This window comes from Equus przewalskii, chromosome 1, assembly GCF_037783145.1.
Source record: "Equus przewalskii isolate Varuska chromosome 1, EquPr2, whole genome shotgun sequence".
Taxonomy (NCBI): domain Eukaryota; kingdom Metazoa; phylum Chordata; class Mammalia; order Perissodactyla; family Equidae; genus Equus; species Equus przewalskii.
In genome coordinates, this window is record NC_091831.1 from 114,066,120 (window position 1) to 114,087,971 (window position 21,852).

The window sequence follows — 21,852 nt, forward strand, 5'->3', positions numbered from 1 at the left end:
CCAATACTACCTTCCTAGGAAGAGATAGAAAAGTAGATAGAAAAAGTAGACAGAAAATCAGAAAGGATCTAGAACTAAATAATACCATCAATGAACTGAAACTAATTGACATTTATAGAACACTTCACTCAACAACAGCAAAATACATACTCATTTTAAGTACACTAAGAGAAAACATCCAGAGACATAAAATAAATCTTAAAAAATCTAGAAGAATTGAAATCATAGAGTGTGTTCTCTAATAACAATGGAATTAAACTAGAAATCAGTAACAGAAAGATAACAAAACAATGTCCAAACAGTTTGAAATTAAAGAACACAGTTAATAATCCATAGGTCAAAGAGTGATTCTCAAGAGACACTAGCAAAAATTTGTTTGTTTGTTTTTGGTGAGGAAGATTGGCCCTGAGCTAACATCTGTGCCAATCTTCCTCTATTTTGTATGTGGGGTGCCACCACAGCATGGTTTGATAAGTGGTGTGTAGGTCTGTACCTGGGATCTGAACCCATGAACCCCAGGCCGTCAAAGCGGAGTGAGCGAAGTTAACCACTATATCACCAGGCCGGCCCCCAAAATATTGTGAACTGAACAAAAATGAAAATATATCAAAATTTATGGGTGCAATTACAACACTGTTTAGAGGAAAATTTATAGCATTAAGTGCTTATATATTACAAAACAAGAAAGTTCTAAAATCAACAACCTAAGATTCCTCCTGAAGAAACTAAAAAAAAGAGCACAGGGAACCCAAAACAAGCTGAAGGGGAAAAAAGATAACAGAGTAGAAACCAATGAAATTGAAAGTAAAAAACAACAGGAAAAATTAATGAAACTAAAAGCTAGTTCTTTGAAAAGATCAACAAAATGGATAAACCTCTACCAAAACTGACAAAGAAAAAAGACACAAATTACCAATATCAGGAATGAAAGAGAGGATATCACTGTAGACCCCAAAGATTTCAAAAAGTTCCTAAGAGTATACTAAGGAAAACTTTATACACAAAGATTAGACAACTTAGATGAAATGGACCAATTCCTTGAGCACCACAAAGCAAGAAAAGCCACCCAAGAAGAAATGCTCTGAATAGTTCTATTATCTATTAAAGAAATTAAATTTGTAGTTAAAAATCTTTTGAGAAAGAAATCTCCAGGCTCAGATGGATTCACAGAAAAACATTTAGAGAAGAAATAACACTAATTCTACACAATCCCTTCTAGAAAACAGAAGAAGGAACACTTGCCAACACTTTTTATGAGGCCAGTTTTACCCTGATAAAGTCAAGACAGCAGAAGAAAACTACAAACCAGTATCTTTGACGAGCATTGAAAGAAAAATCCTCAACAATGTATTAGCAAATCAAATCCAGCAATATATAAAAATAATACACCATGGCCAAGTGGGGTTTAGTCTAGTAATGCAAGGTTTGGTCAATATTTGAAAATCGATCGTGTAAACAGATTAAAGAAAAACAAGATCATCATATCATTTGAGAAGAAAAAGTACTTGACAAAATTCAACATCTACTCAGGATTAAAAAAAACTCTTGAAAAAGTAGGAGTTAAAGGAAACTTCCTTAATCTGATAATAAGGCATCTACAAAAACAAAAAACAAAAACAAAAACTACAGCTAACATCATAGTTAAAGGTGAAAGACTGAATGCTTTCACCCTACAATCAGGAACAACGCAAGGACGTCCCCTGTCATCACTCTTACTCAACATATTAGACGTCCCAGCCAGTGCAAGAAGGCAAGGGAAAGAAATAAAAGGCACACATATTGGAAAAGAAGAAGTAAAAATGTCTCTATGTGCAGACAACATAATTGCTTCTGAAGAAAATCCCAAGGAATTGACAATGAAGCTCCTAGAACTAGTAAGTGAGTTTAGTACAACTACAGGATATAAGGATAACACACACAAGCCAATGCTATTTCTACATACTAGCAATGAATGATGCGAAACCAAAATTCTACAAAATACCAAACCAAGCTCTATACTCAGTACCTGGGCAGGTCCACAGGCAATTCCAACTATATGTTTGGTATCCAATCCTGGCAGCGCAGAGGGTTCTGGCTTGGTCACACGCAAGGTGTCAAAGTGCTGGCACTGGTCATTGCTCCCCCAGCTGTGGACTTCACTGTCCTCAGTCAGAGCCAGGCAGTGGGTGGAGCCTGCAGCCACATCAATCACCTTCTTCCCTAGGAGGAAAGAGTGATGCAGATACAGCTTCACACCTATGGCTTCTGTTGCAATAAAGACATTTACACCAGGCCACTAAGGTCAGAAGGCATTTAATGTCAACTTCGAAAGGATAATTCATTGCTTTAATATTATGCACAATTCATCTGCTTCATGTATGCTATTAAAACTCCTGTTATGTTTTACTAGTTAAGACCTACAGCCTGCAAATAAAATGCTAGGGTATGAAAAGGATCTGTTATTTTTCCTCCTAATTTAGATTTTCATTCATAAAGAAACAAGTGTATTTTTAATTAACTACTAGATCGTATTCTCCTGTCCCAAGGTACAACGACGCAAAGTATACTCTTTTTTGTATTAAAACTTTGTTTTCCTATCCTTGAACATAGAATATCTATTTAGTTCTTTGATTTCATTTATCAGTTTTGTAGTTTTCCGCATATAGACCTTGTATATATTTTGTTAGATTTATACCTATGTATTTCATTTTTGGGATGCTACTGTAAATGATATTACTTATTTAATTTCAAATTCCACTTGTTTGTTGCTGGTACACAGGAAAGTGACTGACTTTGGTACATTAACTTTGTATCCTACAACCTTGCTATAATCCCTATTAGTTCCAGGAGTTTTTTTGTCGATTCTTTAGGATTTTCCACACAGACAATCATGTCATCTGTGAACAAAACAGTTTTATTTCTTCCTTCTCAATCTATATACTTTCTTGTTTTACTGCGTTAGCTAGGAGTATGATTTTGAAAAGGAATGGTGAGACGAGACATCCTTTCCTTGTATCTGATCTTAGTAGGAAGACTTCAAGTTTCCCACCATTAAGTATGATGTCAGCTGTAGGTTTTTTGTGGATATTCCTTATCAAGTTGAGGAACCTCCCTCTATCCCTAGTTTACTGAGAGTTTTTATCACGAATAGGTGTTGAATTTTACCATGTGCTTTTCCTGCATCTATTGATACGATCGTGTGATTTTTCACGTTGATTTGATGAATCATAGTAATTGATTTATACTGTTGAACTAGCCTTCCATATGTGAAATAAATTCAACTTGGTTGTGATGTATGATTCTTTCTATACAGTGCTGGATTCAAGTTGCTAATATTTTGTTGGGGATTTTTGCATCTACGTTCATAAGCTATTGGTCTGTAGTTTTCCTTTCTTGTAACGTCTTTGCTGGCTTTGGTAATAGGGTAATGCTGGCCTCACAGAATGAGTTAGGAAGTACTCCCTTTGTTTCTATCCTCTGATACATATTGTAGAGAACTGGTATAATTTCTTCCTTAAATATTTGGTAGAATTCATCATTGTACTCATCTGGGCCTCAGGCTTTCTGTTTCTATTACTGATTCAATTTCTTTAATAGAGATAAGTCTATTCAGTTTGTTTATTTTTTTGTGTGAGTTTTGACAAACTGTGTCTTCCAAAGAATTGGTCCATTTCACCTTGGTTATCAAATTTTAGGGCATAGGGTTATTCATAGCATTCCTTTACTATCCTTTTAATGTTCACAGGATCCATAGTGATGTCTTCTCCTCTTTCCTTTCTGATGCTAGTAATTTGTGTCCTCTCTTCTCTTTTTTTCTTAGCCTGGCTAGAAGCTTATTGCCTTTACTGATATTTTCAAACAACCAGCTTGTGGTTTCATTGCTCTTTTGTATTGATTTCCTGTTTTCAATGTCACTAATTTCTGCTCTAATTCTCACTATTTCTTTCCTCCTTCTTACTTTGGATTCAATTTGCTCTCCTTTTTCTAGTTTCTTAAGGCAAAAACTCAGATACTATTTACATCCATCATCACACATGACTACAAATTTTTTTTCTTATGATGAGAACTTTTAAAATCTATTCTCTTAGCAACTTTCAAATAAACAATACAGTATTTTTAACTATAGTCACCATGCTATATATTACATTCCCAGGGCTTACTTATTTTATAACTGGAAGTTTGTACATTTTGACCACCATCACCCATTTCACCCACTCTCCAACTCCTGCCTCTAGCAACCACAAATCTGTTCTCTGTATCTACAAGTTTGGCTTTTGGTTTTTTAGCTTCCACCTATAAGTAAGCTCATACAGTGTTTGTCTTTCTCTGTCTGGTTTATTTCACTTAGCATAATGCCCTCAAGGTCCATCCATGTGGTTGCAAATGGCAGGATTTTCTTTCTTTTTTATGGCTGAATAATATTCCACTGTGTGTGTACATATACAGATAGATACAAATTATACTGATATATATGTGTGATATATATATACACCACATTTTCTCTATCCATTCATCTATTGATGGACACTTAGGTTGTTTCCATGCCTTGGGTATCACAAACAATGCTACAATGAACATAGGGGTAGAGATACCTTTTCAAGTTAGTGTTTTCATTTCCTCCAGATAAACACCCAAAAGCTGAATTGCTGGATATTATAGTAATTCTATTTTTAATTTTTTGAGGAACCTCCATACTGTTTTCTATTGTGGCTATACCAATTACATTCCTACCAACAGTGTACAAGGGTTCCCTTTTCTCCACATCCTCACCAACACTTATTATCTCTTGTCTTTTTGATAAGAGCCATTCTAATAGGTGTGAGGCAATACCTCACTGTGGTTTTGATTTTCATTTACCTGATGATTAGTGATGTTGAGCACCTTCTCAGGTACCTGTTAGCCATCTGTATGTCTTCTTTGGAAAAATGTCTATTCAGATCTGCCCATTTTTTAATAGGATTGTTTGTTTTTTTGCTATTGAGTTCTATGAGTTCTTTATATATTTTGAATATTAACCCCTTATCAGATACACAATTTGCAAATATTTTCTCCCACTCTGTAGGTTGTCTTTTGATTTTGTTGATGGTTTCCTTTGCTACACAGAAAGATTATTGATTTTGCATCTTTTTTCTTTTCTAATATATACATTCAAGGCTACACATTTCCTTCAAAGCACTGCTTTCACTGCATACCACAAATTTTGATAAGTTGTGTTTTCATTTTCATTTAGTACAGAATATTTTAAAATTTCTCTTGAGGTTTCTTCTTTGACTCATGTTATTTGGAAGTTTGCTGTTTTATCTGCACACATTTTGAGATTTTCCAGGTATCTTTCTGTTACTGATATCTGGTTTAATTCCACTGTGGTCTGAGAGCAGACACTGTTGGTTTCTCCTCTTTTACATTTGATAAAGTGTATTTTATGGCCCAGATCATGATCTATCTTGGTGAATGATAAAGTACACTCCTTCATCGAGGAAGTTTCCTAAATCAAAATCCATTTTTCTCCCAAGCCAAATGACATGAAATATATTTTTTTTCTATTTAAATAGTACTAGCAAAGTATTCTACTTTTGCTTATTAGTAAATCTAACATGACTAACACAGGGAATGTTTTCAGAATTGTCAACATAAATAATTCGCTAAAAAACTCTACTACAATAAGGGGAACAATTCTATCCTATGAGCCTATTGTAAGTTAACAACAACCAAAATGATTATATCAACAATCACTTAAACATTGTCATTGAAAGCTATCTCTGTATCTAATAAATGTAGCTGAGGAAGTTGATTTCCTTCACTAAATGAAGGGGATATAAACAAGAAGGCAAATGCAATTCAAATACAGCTCCAATAACATACAACCGATTATATTATTCTACAACTTATCTCAGAGGCTTAGAAAATAATAAACACCACATGAGTACACAAACTTCTAGTCATCAGGGTATTAATATGTTTTAAAATAAAAATGATCAGGAAAGGAACTGGCAAGTCCCACTTAAAAGTCTCACTTCCAAACTCCCTTGACAAAGAAAGCAAAAACATAAACAAGAATTCAACTCAGGGATCCAACAAACTTCATCCCTCAAGCCAAGCACAGCCCCAGGCCTGTTTTTGTGAATAAAGTTGTACTGGGGTACAGCCAGACCCATTTGTTTACCTATTGCCTACGACTGCTTTTGGGCTACAACAGTAGAATTGAGGAATTGGGACAGCCAGCATATATATGGCCCTCAAACCTAAAATACTTACAGTCTGGTCCTTTAAAAAACAGTCTGCCCACTCCTGAGATCAGGCACTGCAGGCCCCACTTGATACACCTATCACCAACCTCTCCCATGCTTTGCAAGACACCTGCAAAGCACACCTACATGTCTTGGTTCCCATTCATCCCCTCTACCTAAAATGCATGCTGAATGCCCTTGAAACCAAATAAGCAGGATCTACTCATCAAGGATAAGTTCAGATGAGACCATACCAGGCAGACCCAATCCCATTTCCCACTGTGTTCCCACAATACCATGCCTATCTGTAGTCTTAGCAATGTCTACAGTGTAATTACAGGTGACCTCACCAAATAAAAGCTAATCTCACTGAGGCCAGCTTAGTGAGTGATGAATGGGTGCCTGCCACAAAAAGAACTCTCCAATATTAGCAAAACTGAATGTTTCAAATTAAATTTGGTGAGAATAATTCCAGGCCATTTTTTAATATAGAAAATCCACTTTCCAAATACTATCTATACCTATCAAAATGTGAGTAAAAGCTTCTAATGATAGGTCATTCATGGAATGTCAGGTAAAGAAAAGAAAAAACTGCAAACTTGAAAAGATTACTAAACAAACTGTCTCAAGGGGTTTTAAAAGTTTACATTTTGCACTCACCTTGCAAGCCTTCCAAGAGTTTGGGATAACGAACATGTTCCTCTGTTCCATGACCAAGTCTCTGGTTGTCACCCTTTCCCCATGAATAAACTTGGCCATCTTTCGTCAAAGCAATAGAAAACTGACTTCCACATCGGACTTTGACAACATCCAAGTCTTGAAGCTTTTCAATCAGCTTTGGTGTTTTGCAGCCATCACTACCACCTCTGCCCAATTTCCCATAGTCACCATCTCCCCAAGACCATACTTGACCTAAAAAATATAAACATACTTAAGTAAAAATAACTATAAATTTTAATGGAACTTTTAAATGGCTCAAAATAATCAATATAACCAAAAACAGAAAATCTGGACTACTAATATATATCGTTAACACTACACAGGGACCAAATGAAATCTAGTTTATACTACAGGTTGATGTAGAAGAAACTAAGAAAAAGAAACTTGGGTTTTCTTTTTGTTTTAACTATAAATCAATAATAAAGTCCTCACCCTTACTACTTTGGGCTCAAGGATACTGCTTCAACTGAACATAGTACTAAACATAGAACAAAAACTCCACTGCCTCTACACAAACCGGAACTGGGCCCATGACACACTGCTGCAGCTCCCAACCACTCTCAGGGCTGCCTGTACGCACTGTTCCATCATGCTGACCATGAGTCAATCATACAATTGTATTTATTCCCAATAACATTTGCTAGTGTAATTTAATTAAATATTACATAAAGGAATAAAACAAAATTATAAAAACGTGTGGGTTTTTTTTTTGCTCTGAAAACTAACCTGAATACTTCGTAAAAGCTCAACAAAAGTGAATTGCTAAAAAAAAAAAACAAACACTAACTTAGGTGTAGGTTAAAATTATAGAAGATGAGAAAAGAAATTAGATTGTTCCATAAGTGACTAAGTTTCCATTCTATTTCAAATAATCTAATCCAAAGACAGCAAACTTTTTCTTAAAGATGAGATGGTAAGTATGTTTAGGCTTTGTGGGTGATATGGTCTCTGCCACAAATACTCAACTATGTCCTTGTCACAGGAAAGCAGCGACAGACTACATAAGAGAGCTGGCATGGCTATGTTCCAATACAAGTATATTTGCAAAAACAGCCAACTCCTCATCTATGCTGATATTAGAGATGATACACTAGAAGGTGGTCAATGAAAGAAAAGCAGCAATGCTCAACTCAGCAGACCCACTCACAAAGATCAGAGAGTACGTGCACCACTTATATGCTTTGGCTAAAATGCCTATTGTTGACACAGCCCAGCTGGCAATCCTCACTTTCACCAGTGTTTTCAGCAAGCCTGTCACCCAGTGCCAGATTGCACAAGAAGGATGCTTTACTGTACTAGTCATCTCAAAAAATAGTCATGTAGCAGGGACATTTCCCTGTGACATCTGCACCAAAGAAACACGGGTGTGGGGGCTAGCCCCATGGCAGAGTGGTTAAAGTTCCATGTGCTCTGCTTTGGGAGCCTGGGTTCACGGGTTCAGATCCTGGGCATGGACCTACTCCACTCATCAGCCATGCTGTGGAGGCATCCCACATAGAAAGTAGAGGAGGATTGGCACAGATGTTAGCTCAGGGCTAATCTTCCTCAAGCAAAAAAAAAAAAAAAAAAAGAGGAAGATTGGCATCAGATGTTAGCTCAGGGCAAGTCTTCCTCACCACCCCCGCCCCCAAAAAAAGAAACACAAGTGTGAGGTAAACAGCATGTACAGTCCCCAGGCAAGGCAATTTAGTCAAACTATCACCATATGGTTTTACTTACACTGCAGTTTCACACAAAGAATACAAGGACAAATCCTAGTAAGGCTTATTTTAAAAAAGACTTCCTGGTTAAGAGGTTTGTAAGATACATCAATCACTCAATAACAGACACTTCACAACAAGATGGCGCTTTTTGGCCAGCCTCACGCCAGAAGACAAGACCTTTCAGATATCTGAAGAGACACCTTTTCTCTAAGACTCAGAAGAGCAGAAGAAAGATGACTTTATGTCTATCTCTTCAGTGGGGTGAGACCTCTGTGGAAATGAAGTGCCTGAAATGATCTTTGATCTCTCACTAAAGACACTCCCAGAAGTCAGTCAATTCCCAATCTGCCATTCAACTTCTGGAGGAGAATGCAAGCTGAGAGGCTCCCCAGAGATTCTGACAGACAGACTCCATGACTCTGAGGACAGATATCCACAATATTGACAAACATAGTTTAAAAGATCAACATGATTCTAACCATCAAACCTGAAAAACGTACCCTCAAAAAAAGTAAAATGAGTACAATCTCACTAATGAACACAAATACAAAACTAAATTTAAAACAAGCATGCAACATAGCATCATACTGTGGAACACACATACACAGACTAAGCAGAATTTTCCACAGGAAGTGAAGCAGGGCTTAGCATAAGGAAATATAGTAATAATAACCAGGAATGAGTGAGAAAGTCAATTATTCAATTTTACCTCTCATTTTCTGCTAAAACATAAAACGATCAAAGAAGGATGGTAGCTGCTAACTAGTTCTCTGGCTCCAGGCAATGGAAATCACAAGTCCTGTAACTTCTGGACCTTTCCTAAGAACACTGAGGTGCAAACTCACTCAAAGATGGAACATGAAGTTCACTCTACTCCTCTGCTCCCTCCAGGGGAGCGGCCCTCCTCATCCTGAGAACCTACCCAGGGCAGTTTGAACCCTACATACCGTTCTCAGTCACAGCCAGGGTTTGAGCATCCCCACTCCCACATGCTACGTCGATGACCTTCAGTCCTTTAAGCCCAGCTACCAGCATCGGAACGGCCTCATCTTCACTGGAGCCTTCAAATAGACAGGACTATCATTACCACAAGTCCCTCATAAGAGGCACCCTCCCACTGCATGCTTGAGCTGGCTCAGAACAGACGTACCGTGGCCCAGTCGGCCGTAGTTCCCTCGTCCCCAGGTGTACAGCTCCCCCTCGGCAGTGATGGCTGCGCTGTATGTGCTTCCACATGCAATGTGCACCACGTGCTTCCCGGCCTGCTTTCCAGAGAAAGCAGAGATCACCTTAGGCTCCTCCAGAGGCCTGTAGAGAGAAAGGGAACAAATGTGAATACCCTTCTAAGAATTTCCTATTAGTGTTAGCAAAGAAAATTCACTCTCAGGAATAAACTACCAGAGCATTAAGACAGTTTTGCCTTTTGGGTGTCTTAAGAAATAATTAAGGAATATAGAATACAAACACATAACACCTCCATGATATTTTTGTTAAGCAGGCATAAGCATGGCATTCCGCAGGAGTATCAAAACTGTGTCTGTTAAAGACACATACAATCAAGTCCACAGCAGCTTTGCTCACAGTGGTCCAAAGACAGACCACTCAGCAACAGGGAAGAAGGAACTACTGACAATAACTCAGCTGAAGCTCAGGAACACTGCTAAGGGAAAGAGACAAAATACCACATAGTGACAGAGGGCAGATAGTGGTTGCCAGGTGATGGAAGTCAGGGGCAGGGGTGACTACAAAAGCGTCCAAAGAAAGTAGCAGGGGCAACAGAAATGCTCTGTATCTCAGTTGTGGTGGTTCCTCAGCTGTATGCAATTTGCTGAAACTCATCAAATTGTGCACTTAAAAACTGATGGATCTGTAAACCTCATGCAGATGGTTGAAATTTATACATATTTGTTAAATAAATGAGGAGGAAATGAGGAACAACATTTACTAATCACACTGTAATTTATATTTTACAAATAAAAAAGCGGTAGGCAGTAAGGATTAATTGGGTAGAAAAGTGTTACTGGTTGATTCTACACTTGCAAAATTAGGTAAATACTCTATGCTTATAATCCAGAATATGTTTACTGTGATTGGTGACGCTCACTCTAGCCTCTCCGAAGACATGGTTTACTCACTTTGACCCACCACTCAGCAAAATAAATAAGTGCACAGAGGCAGAAGTGCACAGAGGCAGAAGTGCACATGGGCACAGGGACAGCCAACGACTTACTCTGGTAGCACTTCTCCCTTCTGTTCACCTCAAGTTTCAACCCCTACAAAGTTTCTCTCCAACTCCTGTCAACTGAACTGATCTCTTTTCCTCCCCTCAATTCCTCCAGCAATGGACAAGTTACTCAATCTCAACTGAGTATTGTTTTATTATGAAAACACTTTCTGCATACTAAATTATAAATAACATAAAGGATGTCCTGTACCTCAATCCTTTCAAGTCCTGGGTGCCCTATGCCAATCCCACCACCTTCCACTCTGAGAGTAGCAATTCTAAATTTTGTACTTAAAACACCCTTTGTTTTTTACTATCATTTACCACATCTGTCTGAATTCCTTAAAATATGGTCAAGTTAGGAATATTTCTGCTGAATACTAACACATAATATGCATCCCTCTGCTTTTTTCATGGTTTGGGATTCGTCCAGGAGATGTCCATCTCTACCCTGAAGTGAGTACGGGCCAGTCTCCTACTGACTCTGCTGCTGCCCACGCCTGCTCATGGCCTTGACACCCTTGAAGTGGGCTGCATCTTCAACTTTAACCTGAGGTCAAAGTTTTCTTCACCAGGTTCCACTCACGATAGCAACATATAAAAGGGTTCCCATCACTCTGTGGCAGCTGTCAGAACTCCATTTTTACAACCTTGCAGTGCATTTAGAACAACCATTTTCTGTTTTATTTCTGGTCCCTCACAATAATCAAAAGCTTCCCCAAAACAGGATATTAAGAAACTATTGATTTTTGTATCTGTGAAAATGATATTATGCCTCTAGGAAGAGGGGACCTTATCTGATAGGGAAACGATGAAGTGTCTGTGAATGAAAAGAACAGTAGTGTGGGATTTGCTTTAGAAACTTCCATGGTGTGGGTGCAGTATGTATAGCTATAATAGGAGCAGCAAAAGCTGGAAGTGTTCAAGCTGGGGGAGAAGAGCGCAAATGTATGCAGCTTTATGCCACAACTGATGTCACCCTCTATGCCACAAGGAGAGCTCCTGGAGTGTCACTCGGGGCTGAGACACATTGGTAGCCCTCTCCATCCTAGCCCACCATGTCAGAGCAGCTGGAAAACACCTAGCCACACTTTTCCTTCCCACTCTATTTTGGATATAGCAACACAAAGAGTGTGTCAGTTACAGGAACGGGCCATACATACACAGTGTCCCCGTGGCCCAGCCGTCCACCATCCCCGCAACCCCAGGAGTACACCTCTCCAGTGGCTGCCAAGGCCAGGTAGTGGTGACCATCGGAATGGGCAGCAATTTTTACAATGTTTCTGGAGGCAAGACCCTGGACCAGCTGTGGGGCCTAAAAGGGTAAAAACAGGAAGAAAATTAGTAAGCAGTCCAAAGACAATGAAAACATATGATTCTCCCCACAATTGTGTATCTCACTTTAACAAATCCTCCTTGAACAGAAAGAACATGAGTCTCTGGCAATTGCCAGGCCAGGAGTCCAGCTACCCCACCCAACACCAACAGAATGGCAGGCAGCCTACAAGCACTCTGCAACATGACTAGGCCACGTCTGCACAATGGAAATGCACAGCTCGAGGTGAAGAGCTTCCTTTAACAGGAATACACACATCTCAATCTGCCAATTCCCTCATTTGTTACTGCCCAGACCCCAAAGTCAAATGAGTTTACATCTGGAAAGTCAGTTTCCAAAGAGAACCATGATTGGCAATGAGTGTCACTATAAGGAGTTCCTGATCTTGACAACTAAGAAATTCTGCCCCCAAATCTTAACAGTAATGATTATGACTGAGATTATTAAACATGAACAATAATATACAATAAACAGATGCTTATAAGTCTTCAGAAAGCAAATGATTTAAAGAAACACTAGACTTCCGTAGCATCCACAAAGAATCCATCCCCAAGAGAAGCGATTCAGGCACATGTCCCAGAACACCCACCAGCGTGTCACTGTTATACGCCTGCGTGTACACGCGGCCATTCCTTGACAAGATCAGGAAGCGCTTCTCTGCACAGGCGATCTGTGTGACCCCCAGGTTGGCAAGGCCTTCACACTGAATTGGACCGATCACATTGGCATAGTATTTCCATCCTATTAAACCCCATCCTATGACCTCTTGCAATGATCCCTGTAAGATAACAAATTAAGTAAACAATTTTTTATAGCAGCAAAAAAATGCCTTTCTTAGCCAAAAGAAAGAATAATTTATGCTAGGAGTAACAGTGAGATACTGTAAGATAAACACAAAGCAAGTAAAGAAAGGAGCTGATTCAAAACATCAAAATAACTCATAACACTCCATATTACCTCAGTTAACAGATAAGATAAAGTGACTAAACAGGTTATTTTTTCACAGCATTTCATTTTAACAGAGCCTTAAAATGTAGTAGAAGTAGACCTTAAACACATTTAAAAATCCCAAAACCATTATCAGGTTACCATTTCACACCATTAAGAGGCAGAAATCCAAAAGCCTAAGCACAAGGCTGGGAGAGAAGTGTCCCTAACACGAGAGCATGAGAAGGATCAAGCTGTATGTGAGTAATTTGGTGATAATCAGCTAATGTGTCCACCCACATCAGGTACATCAATGCTGGCACATATGTGCATACACACAGAGGAACAAATGTACAAGGTTAGTCATAGCAGCACCATTTGAGCAGCAAACTTCTGGCAACACAAGTGTGCACCAATAGGAGACTGGTTAAAAAAATCATGCTACATCCACACGTGGAATACTGAGCTGCTTAAAAAAAACAAAGGGAAATTAACCTTTGTCAGATATATGACTTGCAAATATTTTCTCTCAGTTTGTGGGTTGTGTCTTTTCATTTTGTTGGTGGTTTCCTTTGCTGTGAGGAAGCTTTTTAGCTTCATGTGGTCCTATTTGTTTATTTTTTCTTTTGTTTCTCTTGCCTGAGTAGACTGGGTATTTATCCAAAGAAAACGAAATCACTAATTCAAAAAGATATATGCACCCTTATGTTCAACGCAGCATTATCCACAACAGCCAAGATGTGGGATCAACCCAAGGGCCCATCAACAGATGAATGGATAAAAAAAATGTGGTATACATACACACACACAACAGAATACTACTCAGCCATAAAAAGAGACAAAATCATGCCATTTTCGACAACCATAACACTTTCAGGGTATTATGGTAAGTGAAATAAGTCAGACAGAGAAGGACAAATATCATATGATTTCACTCATATGTGGAAGATAAACAAACAAACACATAGATAAGGATAACAGATGGGTGGTTACCAGAGGGGAAGGGCTGGGGAGAGAGAGAAAGGGGGAATGGGGGTCATATGTATGGTGACCGATGGAAACTACTCTATTGGTGGTGAGCACAATGCAGTCTATACAGAAACAAATATAATAATGTACATCTGAAATGCACACAATGCTATAAGCCAATATGATCTCAACAATTTTTTAAAAAATAAATAAGTAAAGGGAGAAGCTCTATTTATTGATATAGAAAGCTATTCAGCACATACTGCTCAGTGAAAAAAATAAGCTACCACTAATATACTCATTTCAGAGAACACTGAAAGGATACATGAGAGACTAGAAAAGTGAGAAGCTACAGGTGAAAAATTGGGTAGATGAGGGGCAAGAAAGCACATCTTTGCATTCAATTTTGACTTTTGAACCATGAGAATTTATTACTTATTTAGAAAAAAAAAAATGACTGTTAAATGAAATAAAAACTGTTCATATTAAATAAAAAGTTAGAAAAACCTGGATTCAAAACTAGGATTATTCTGTGTGACCATGGCAAAGCTCACTGCCTCTCCAAATGGCAGTCTTCCCATTGATACAATGGGGCAATGCTGTGATGACCAGATGTGACTGCATGTGAGGTCCTCAATAGGTGTGTCCAGGCAGGTTCTCTACAAATGTAAATTAGTGTCATCACCGCTATAACCGGCATTATAGAGAGCCCACATTCAGAGCTCTTAGTGTACAAAAAAGGCACTGGAACCTCCCTGGGATGGTAGGGTGGCATGTGGCTGTGTGGATAAAGGAGAGTTCTCTGAGGATGTGCCTCCCGAATCTGGAACCTGGGACAATGAGTTGGGTCCTTAACCCTGTGCACCTCAGCTTGCTCATTACTCACTCTAACACTGAAAACACCTCAAACTGTGGGCTAGCCCCGTGGCCGAGTGGTTAAGTTCATGTGCTCTGCTTCAGCAGCCCAGGGTTTCACCAGTTCGAATCCTGGGCGCGGACATGGCACCACTCACCAAGCCATGCTGAGGCGGTGTCCCACGTGTCACAACTAGAGGGACCCACAACTGAAAAATACAGAACTACGTACCGGACGGCTTTGGGCTAGAAGAGGAAAAAAAAAAAGAAAGAAAATACCTCAAACTGTACACATGTTTAAAAGCTGTAGGCCAGCTCCACCCTCAAAACCAGAGAAAGTGAGTCTCCACACACACAAGCACAGAATGAGAATCTAGGAGTGGTATACCTGTATAACATACAAATAATAAGCATCACTATCACACACACCTTATGAGATGTCGGAGAGCTACACAGAGGCGGCATACAGGGAGTAGCCAGGCGGTCTAAGTGGGCCATGACAACAACCGCAGTTTGTCGCAGGTCAATGGCGAGCTCATTGTCTTGTGGAAGAGTAAGATACCTCAGGAAACTCTCATTGGGGCTCAGGGGGCCAGACAGAAGCTAGAGAAGAAAAGTACACAAGCATCTTCAGAAACGGTGGAAAAACTCAAAGTATGCTTTAACCACTTTTGATATTTTGGTATTCACAGTTACGTGTTATCTGTAAATCTACTCCTTTGGGCCATCAAATGAGAAGTGCTGGTGATGCATTAGCACTGCACATCTATACACTTACATACTTGCTGTACGACTGCATATATCCATCATCCATGTGCCAACTTTGCACAGGTCAATGACACACCCCAGCCAACCTATAGGCTCACTGCCCCAAGGACCCTTGGAAGAACGCAGAGCAAGCTTCCTGGGAACACAGCACTACAGCACAACCTGGCTTTGAAAACTGAAAACAAAAACCACTTAATTTTTTTATAAATGCTGTCCACTCTGAAGAAAACCTAATTTTATTTGTCTATTAAGTAATAATTCTAATTCTTCTAAAGGCAGAATAGCCTTATTATCATTAAAGACTGCCAAGTGATAGAAAAAAATTAAGCTGAAAGTTCATAATGGAATGGCTAAGTCTTTCCAGAAAAGACCTGCAAAAGCAAACTGGTACCTCTAAAAAGCAGCAGTCCCAGGGGCTTTCACCTGGGGCCCAGGCAGGCCCTGTCCTACCACCAGCCTCAGCATCCTAGGATTAGACACAGTGACAACTTAGGTACCCCACAGAGAGAAAGAGCCAACAAAGTGAGCCATGCTGTTCAATGCTCTTTTACTAATATTTATTTAAAAGTGTGCACTTTAGACATGGCTCTGTGTTGCTGACAGATCTGGCACTCACTGATCTAAGATCTTCTCCATAAATGGCATATGGAGGAGGAAGACTAATCTGGCTCCCCTAAGCAGGGTCAAAACAAATAAGCATTAATCACTGGGCAACTATACATATGTGTACTCTCAACGTAGACAGTGAGACCTCATGGTAGAGCACTTCCTCTGAACCAGACACATACTCTTTCCCTCTCCAGGTGAGCCTCAACTCCCTGCACTGCACCCCAACCCCTGCCCCATTATCACTGCAAGTGCCCATAAGAAACTGCTTGACTGTCACACTGTGTTCCTGAAGTATCACCAGGACCTTTAACCATCTTCACACCTCTACTAACTTGCTCCCTCATGAAAGTAAGCCCACCTTCTTTACACCTTCCACAGCATCTTAAACTCACTCCCCATCACAACCAAAGCAAGACATGAGTGGCTGCTGGGAACACACAAGTACTAAAGCCACAAAAACAAAGGCTCAATGGGTCCAGTTCAGCAGAAAGAAACCTATGTGGTCAACAAGGCAGCAGATGGGTCTCTCTAAGAGTACAAGTTGATAAATATCAACAAATATATTCCTCCTACTAAATATACACAATTCAGAACAAACAGAGCCCAGGGTCTACAGAACAGAGAAAGCTCTGGCCACTCACCAGTTGCTTCAACTGGTGCAGAGAATGCTAAGGTGCTAATGTGATATTTCGCTGCATCAACTGTAACTCACCCCATGACCTCCCACACCTGTCCCACATCTGACTTGCTGTTGTAACCACCAAATGTACACCCCCTTCTAGAGACAACCAACGTCATGGACATGTGCTCTGGTCTTGTTTATAAAAGTCTAACTCTCGGGGCTGGCCCCGTGGCCGAGTGGTTAAGTTCGCGTGCTCCGCTGCAGGCAGCCCAGTGTTTCGTTGGTTCGAATCCTGGGCGCGCATATGGCACTGCTCATCAAACCACGCTGAGGCAGCGTCCCACATGCCACAACTAGAAGGACCCACAACGAAGAATATACAACTATGTACCGAGGGGCTGGGGAGAAAAAGGAAAAAATAAAATCTTAAAAAAAAAAAAGAAGTCTAACTCTCATACGATAACTGAAATGACAAGAGCTAGTTAAATGGAAGGCCTCATTATGACACTTACATGAGTGTCACCCTCTGTATGAGGGGCATCTTTACTGCAGATGATGCTCTGGAATCTCTGCAGCAAAGGGAGAAGGGGGGCACTGGTGCCCTGGGCAGACCGCTCATTGTCAGTTTCCTGTGTCCCACTGTCCCACAGTTGAAGCAACAACAGGATGGCAGATAACACTTGGCTGAAAGAGAAAATATCTTTATGCTCTAGTAAAAAACATGTTAAGATTTTTTTGCCTTGGTTCAAACATAAAAGCAGACAGCTAAATAGAATTGAAGAAATACTTTAGATTTGAAAGGAAACTAAAATAATGCAAGGAAAACAATTCTTGGCAGTAAAATCACAGAATTAACACCAAGCTTTTAGCACAAGACATCTATCTTCTGTGGATAAGAAATATAAAGCCAGTTAAGAAGCTCAAATAGCACTTTCTACAGGGAATTGCTAGGACCTTAAATTAATGGAATAAAAATAATTATTTGAAGAAGATTAAGAGGAAAAAAACCAGTTCCTAGACTACTAAAAGTTGAACATAAAAAAGGAAGTGAAGAAAACCTAAGTGTACCCAGGTTTGAAAGAAGAGAGGGTCCTGCGACAAGGCACTTTGATTACAGAACACCACATGTTGGCTACAATCACAAATGATTCAGATGTTTGGGTACAGAGGTGTTTCCCTGAAGTACTTCCCAGCCTGCGGTACCCCTCACCTCAGCGTGCCTCGCTGCACAGCCAGTTCTAACAGGATGGCCAGGGCCAGGTGCTGGTCCTGCAGGGGGATGCTTCCTGGTCCTTTGGTACCAGGCGTTCCATGAACATCCCTGAAATGACAACAGTGGATACAGGAACAAAGCAATGTCGGAGCTTAAAGACAGCACGCTTAAAATAACACTAAAATGTTAAGTTAATTATGTTCTCTCTCCCATGGAGAAATGTATTTTTAATATTTTAATCAAGTTTCTGAGACTTGCTACTCAAATTTAATCAGAAATTTTAAAGTAGACAATTAACTTGTAAAGATATGCTTTTATTAAAAGTATTAATTCAGGGGCTGGCCCGATGGCACAGTGGTTAAGTGCACATGTTCCTCTCCGGCAGCCCGGGTTCGCCAGTTTGGATCCCAGGTGCGGACACGGCATGGCTTGGCAAGCCATGCTGTGGTAGGCATTCCACACGTAAAGTAGAGGAAGATGGGCAAGGATGTTAGCTCAGGGCCAGTCTTCCTCAGCAAAAAGAGGAGGATTGACAGCAGTTAGCTCAGGGCTAATCTTCCTCAAAAAATAAACAAATAAATCAATAAATAAATAGAAATTAAAAAGTCTTCATTCAGATACTAAAAGACGATGACATTAGCAGATATATTCCAACTTTCTGTAGCACAAAATTATTTGTATCATTATTCAAATCATGAGTAGAAAAATGTTTAGATATGTTTTCAGTTACAATGACATGTAAGGCTATTAGAGTATTCAACATTCCTCTACAGAAGTGGAAAAGAATCCATTTCTAAAACCACCTAAGAATCTATAGGCAAAAACACGTCTATGCTTATTTTTATCTCTGATCAAAGAAATAATTAAGAATTTTCAATCTTCTTCAATAATAAATAACAAATCTTCTTAGCCCAAGATGGAGGAGGGAGGCTCTTTCAACATCAACATTACAGTTGAATTTTTGCCATTAATTCCAAGCCTATTTTCAGAGCCCCCAGCCCTAACCCTGTGGCAATGCCTTCACCAGCACTCTGGGGAAACCTACTAAGTTTCTTAGCTCTAAAGAGAAAAAGGGAGATGAAACTTTAAAACATGCTATAACCATTCACACAGGAAGACGTGAAAAGAAAGAACTCACCCTGTCACGACGGACCTGAGGAACCTGGTTGCTCTTTCTACCACCTCCAGCCACACAGAGGACACTGTGCTCTCATCGAAGAGCGAGGCCTCAGGCAGGGCTCTCAGGGCATCCAAGGACTCCTGCAACAGCTCACTGCAGAGGTCTGCATCCTCCCCTGGGCACAAACATGGATTACAGGAGCCCACTCATTCCTCAGGCAGCACTGACAAGGAAAGCTCTCATTTTCCCAGACGGGTCTCCTACCCCTCAGCATGAGAAGGACACCATTGTCACATTTTCAATCCCTCACTTTCCTCTCGATGAGATACTCCAAGAATTCAAGGCTAAAATTTAATATAGTTGCCCAAAGGCAATTCTTTATTTTATGACTCTCACATGAGCAATCCTAACTTATTGCTCTCCTAGAAAATAAATCAGTATTAAGGGACTGCAGTGGTTTACCTGAGATGTGTGTGCATACACACGCTTTTTTTTTAAGATGCGCAGGCCTGAAAGATCCAGTAGACTCTGAAGTCTCTCATTTTGCAAAGAAGGAAAATGAGGCAGAGAGAGCATATGGGATGCTCCCAGGCCTCAAGCACCCAGGCCCAAGGGCATGTGGTGGCAGAAATGAGAAGAGAATCCAAGTCTCCTGATATAGTAGGGAAAGAGAACAACACGCTACACATACCTGACCGCCAGGCCCTGCGTAAGAATGCAAAGGCAAAGGAGAGAGCTGCTCGGGATCCGACTCTTGCAAGTCCTTCCACCCCTTTCCCTGTAGGCCGGGAACTGCAGACAACACACATAGGGGTTGTGAAACTGATCAGTCAGAGGAATGTGCAAATACTAAAATAAATATAAATAACACGAAAGGATTTGTACCAAAATGTGATCAATGATGCAATCTTTAGATGGCAGGATCACAGGTGACTTTTAGTTTCTTTTTTTTTTTTTTGGCTGAGGAAGATTCGCCCTGAACTAAAGATCTGTTGCCAATCTTCCTCTTTCTGCTTGAGGAAGATTGTCACTGAGCTAACATCTGTGCCAATCTTTCTCTATTTTATATGTGGGATGCCACCACAGCATGGCTTCATGAGTGGTGTGTAGGTCCACGCCCAGGATCCGAACCGGCAAACCCCAGGCTGCCAAAGTGGAGCACACCAACTGAATCACTATGCCACCAGGCCAGCCAGGGCAGCCCTCCAAAAACTCTTATCAAATGCCCTTTGTAAAGGAAAAGTTTTCTCTTTAAGGAAAAAAAAAAAAAAAGACATTTACAAAAACATTTAAATGACTTGCAAAAATGCTCTTGAAAAAAATCTCAGGAAGCTGATATTATTAGTTGAGGGTAGACAGATGGTAAACAGAAAATTAACAGATAAATACATAAATGGGGGAATTAAACCTCAAGTAGTAAAGAAAAGGCAGGTGAAGTGAATGAGGAGCACACAAAGAATTACCACAAATGCCCAAGACTTGTGCCAGGTCTGTGAAATCTGAACACCTGGCCATACTTGCTCTGGCTCTTTCCCTTTTCAAGTCATGTGACTGGTGCGTTTGGAGCCACCATGTACTCGATTATTCCTTTTCATCCCCACCCTGCTGAGGTTACACTATACTGAATTTACTGCTTATCATTCTCGTGTGTCTTTTTAATCTTTTTATTGCTTATGTACATTAATTTTAACAAGATATGGTTGCATTTTGCATGTTTTTAAAAAGTTATACAAATGACACACAAAAAAAATCCTAAAGAAAAAAAACTAGAATTAAAAAAATGTGTGGACAATATAAACTCAATCATGCACAGCAACTACTTTTATTTTCAACTTTATACTGTTGACTATTTCTACTAGACACCATATTCTCCAAATTTACTATAATTTGCTTTCACAGTCAGGCAGAAATGCTACTAAAAATGGATAATGATATGGAATGATCTCCCCAAGATACAACATCAAGTGAAATAAGCAGCAAAGGAGGTGGGGATGCAACAGAGGCAGCTAGTACACACATATCTATGAATCCTATACAATGCATGGGGAGCTCTATAAGAAGACATAAGAAACTGTAATGAATGGCTGCCTCTAAGGAAAGGACCAGGTGCCTGGAAGAAGGAATAAGGAAATGTAAACTTTATCTCTGAATGAGAAACACAAACATTACAAGATACAGATGTATAATAAGACATGGTCTTTAAAACAGAAAGTACACATGCTAAGTCTATTCAGATGATATAGAGAAGCACCCTAGACAGAGGGCCCTTTGAGAAAGCTGCTCCAGGAGAAGCACGAAGCTGAAGCTGGGGCTCCCCTCAGGCAACTGTGACCTTGTCCGTGGAGAAAGAGCCCAACAGCCCCAAATTTGTGCAGTGTAAGAAGTGCTAAATCTTCAACAAGTAGCTATTTTAAAGATAGTCAAGGGAAAAAAAAAAAAAGAAATAGCTTGTACCTACTCCCATTCACACAAATCAACTATCCAATCCATAGCTGGTTCTACACAAATAGGTAAAACCCACCACTGTCCAATCAGTTGATAAACAAGAAAAAGAAATCTACAAAAACTTAGGAGATATCA

At 39.8% G+C, this 21,852-nt stretch overlaps 1 protein-coding gene across 6 annotated transcripts in view; it reads right to left on the bottom strand.

Moving 5' to 3' along the window:
• Positions 1-21,852, bottom strand: part of HERC2 (HECT and RLD domain containing E3 ubiquitin protein ligase 2) — a 256,324-nt gene that overhangs the window by 166,345 nt on the left and 68,127 nt on the right. For all 6 annotated transcript variants that reach the window (XM_070572331.1, XM_070572323.1, XM_070572302.1 and 3 more), the window contains exons 6-16: positions 19,964-20,064; positions 19,291-19,447; positions 18,150-18,260; positions 17,452-17,623; positions 15,370-15,543; positions 12,779-12,967; positions 12,017-12,168; positions 9,780-9,937; positions 9,577-9,690; positions 6,867-7,118; positions 2,006-2,199 (exon numbers count right to left, since the gene is read on the bottom strand). In XM_070572331.1, coding sequence (XP_070428432.1) covers positions 2,006-2,199; positions 6,867-7,118; positions 9,577-9,690; positions 9,780-9,937; positions 12,017-12,168; positions 12,779-12,967; positions 15,370-15,543; positions 17,452-17,623; positions 18,150-18,260; positions 19,291-19,447; positions 19,964-20,064 — 1,774 coding nt within the window. The remainder of the gene's footprint in view (positions 1-2,005; positions 2,200-6,866; positions 7,119-9,576; positions 9,691-9,779; positions 9,938-12,016; positions 12,169-12,778; positions 12,968-15,369; positions 15,544-17,451; positions 17,624-18,149; positions 18,261-19,290; positions 19,448-19,963; positions 20,065-21,852) is intronic.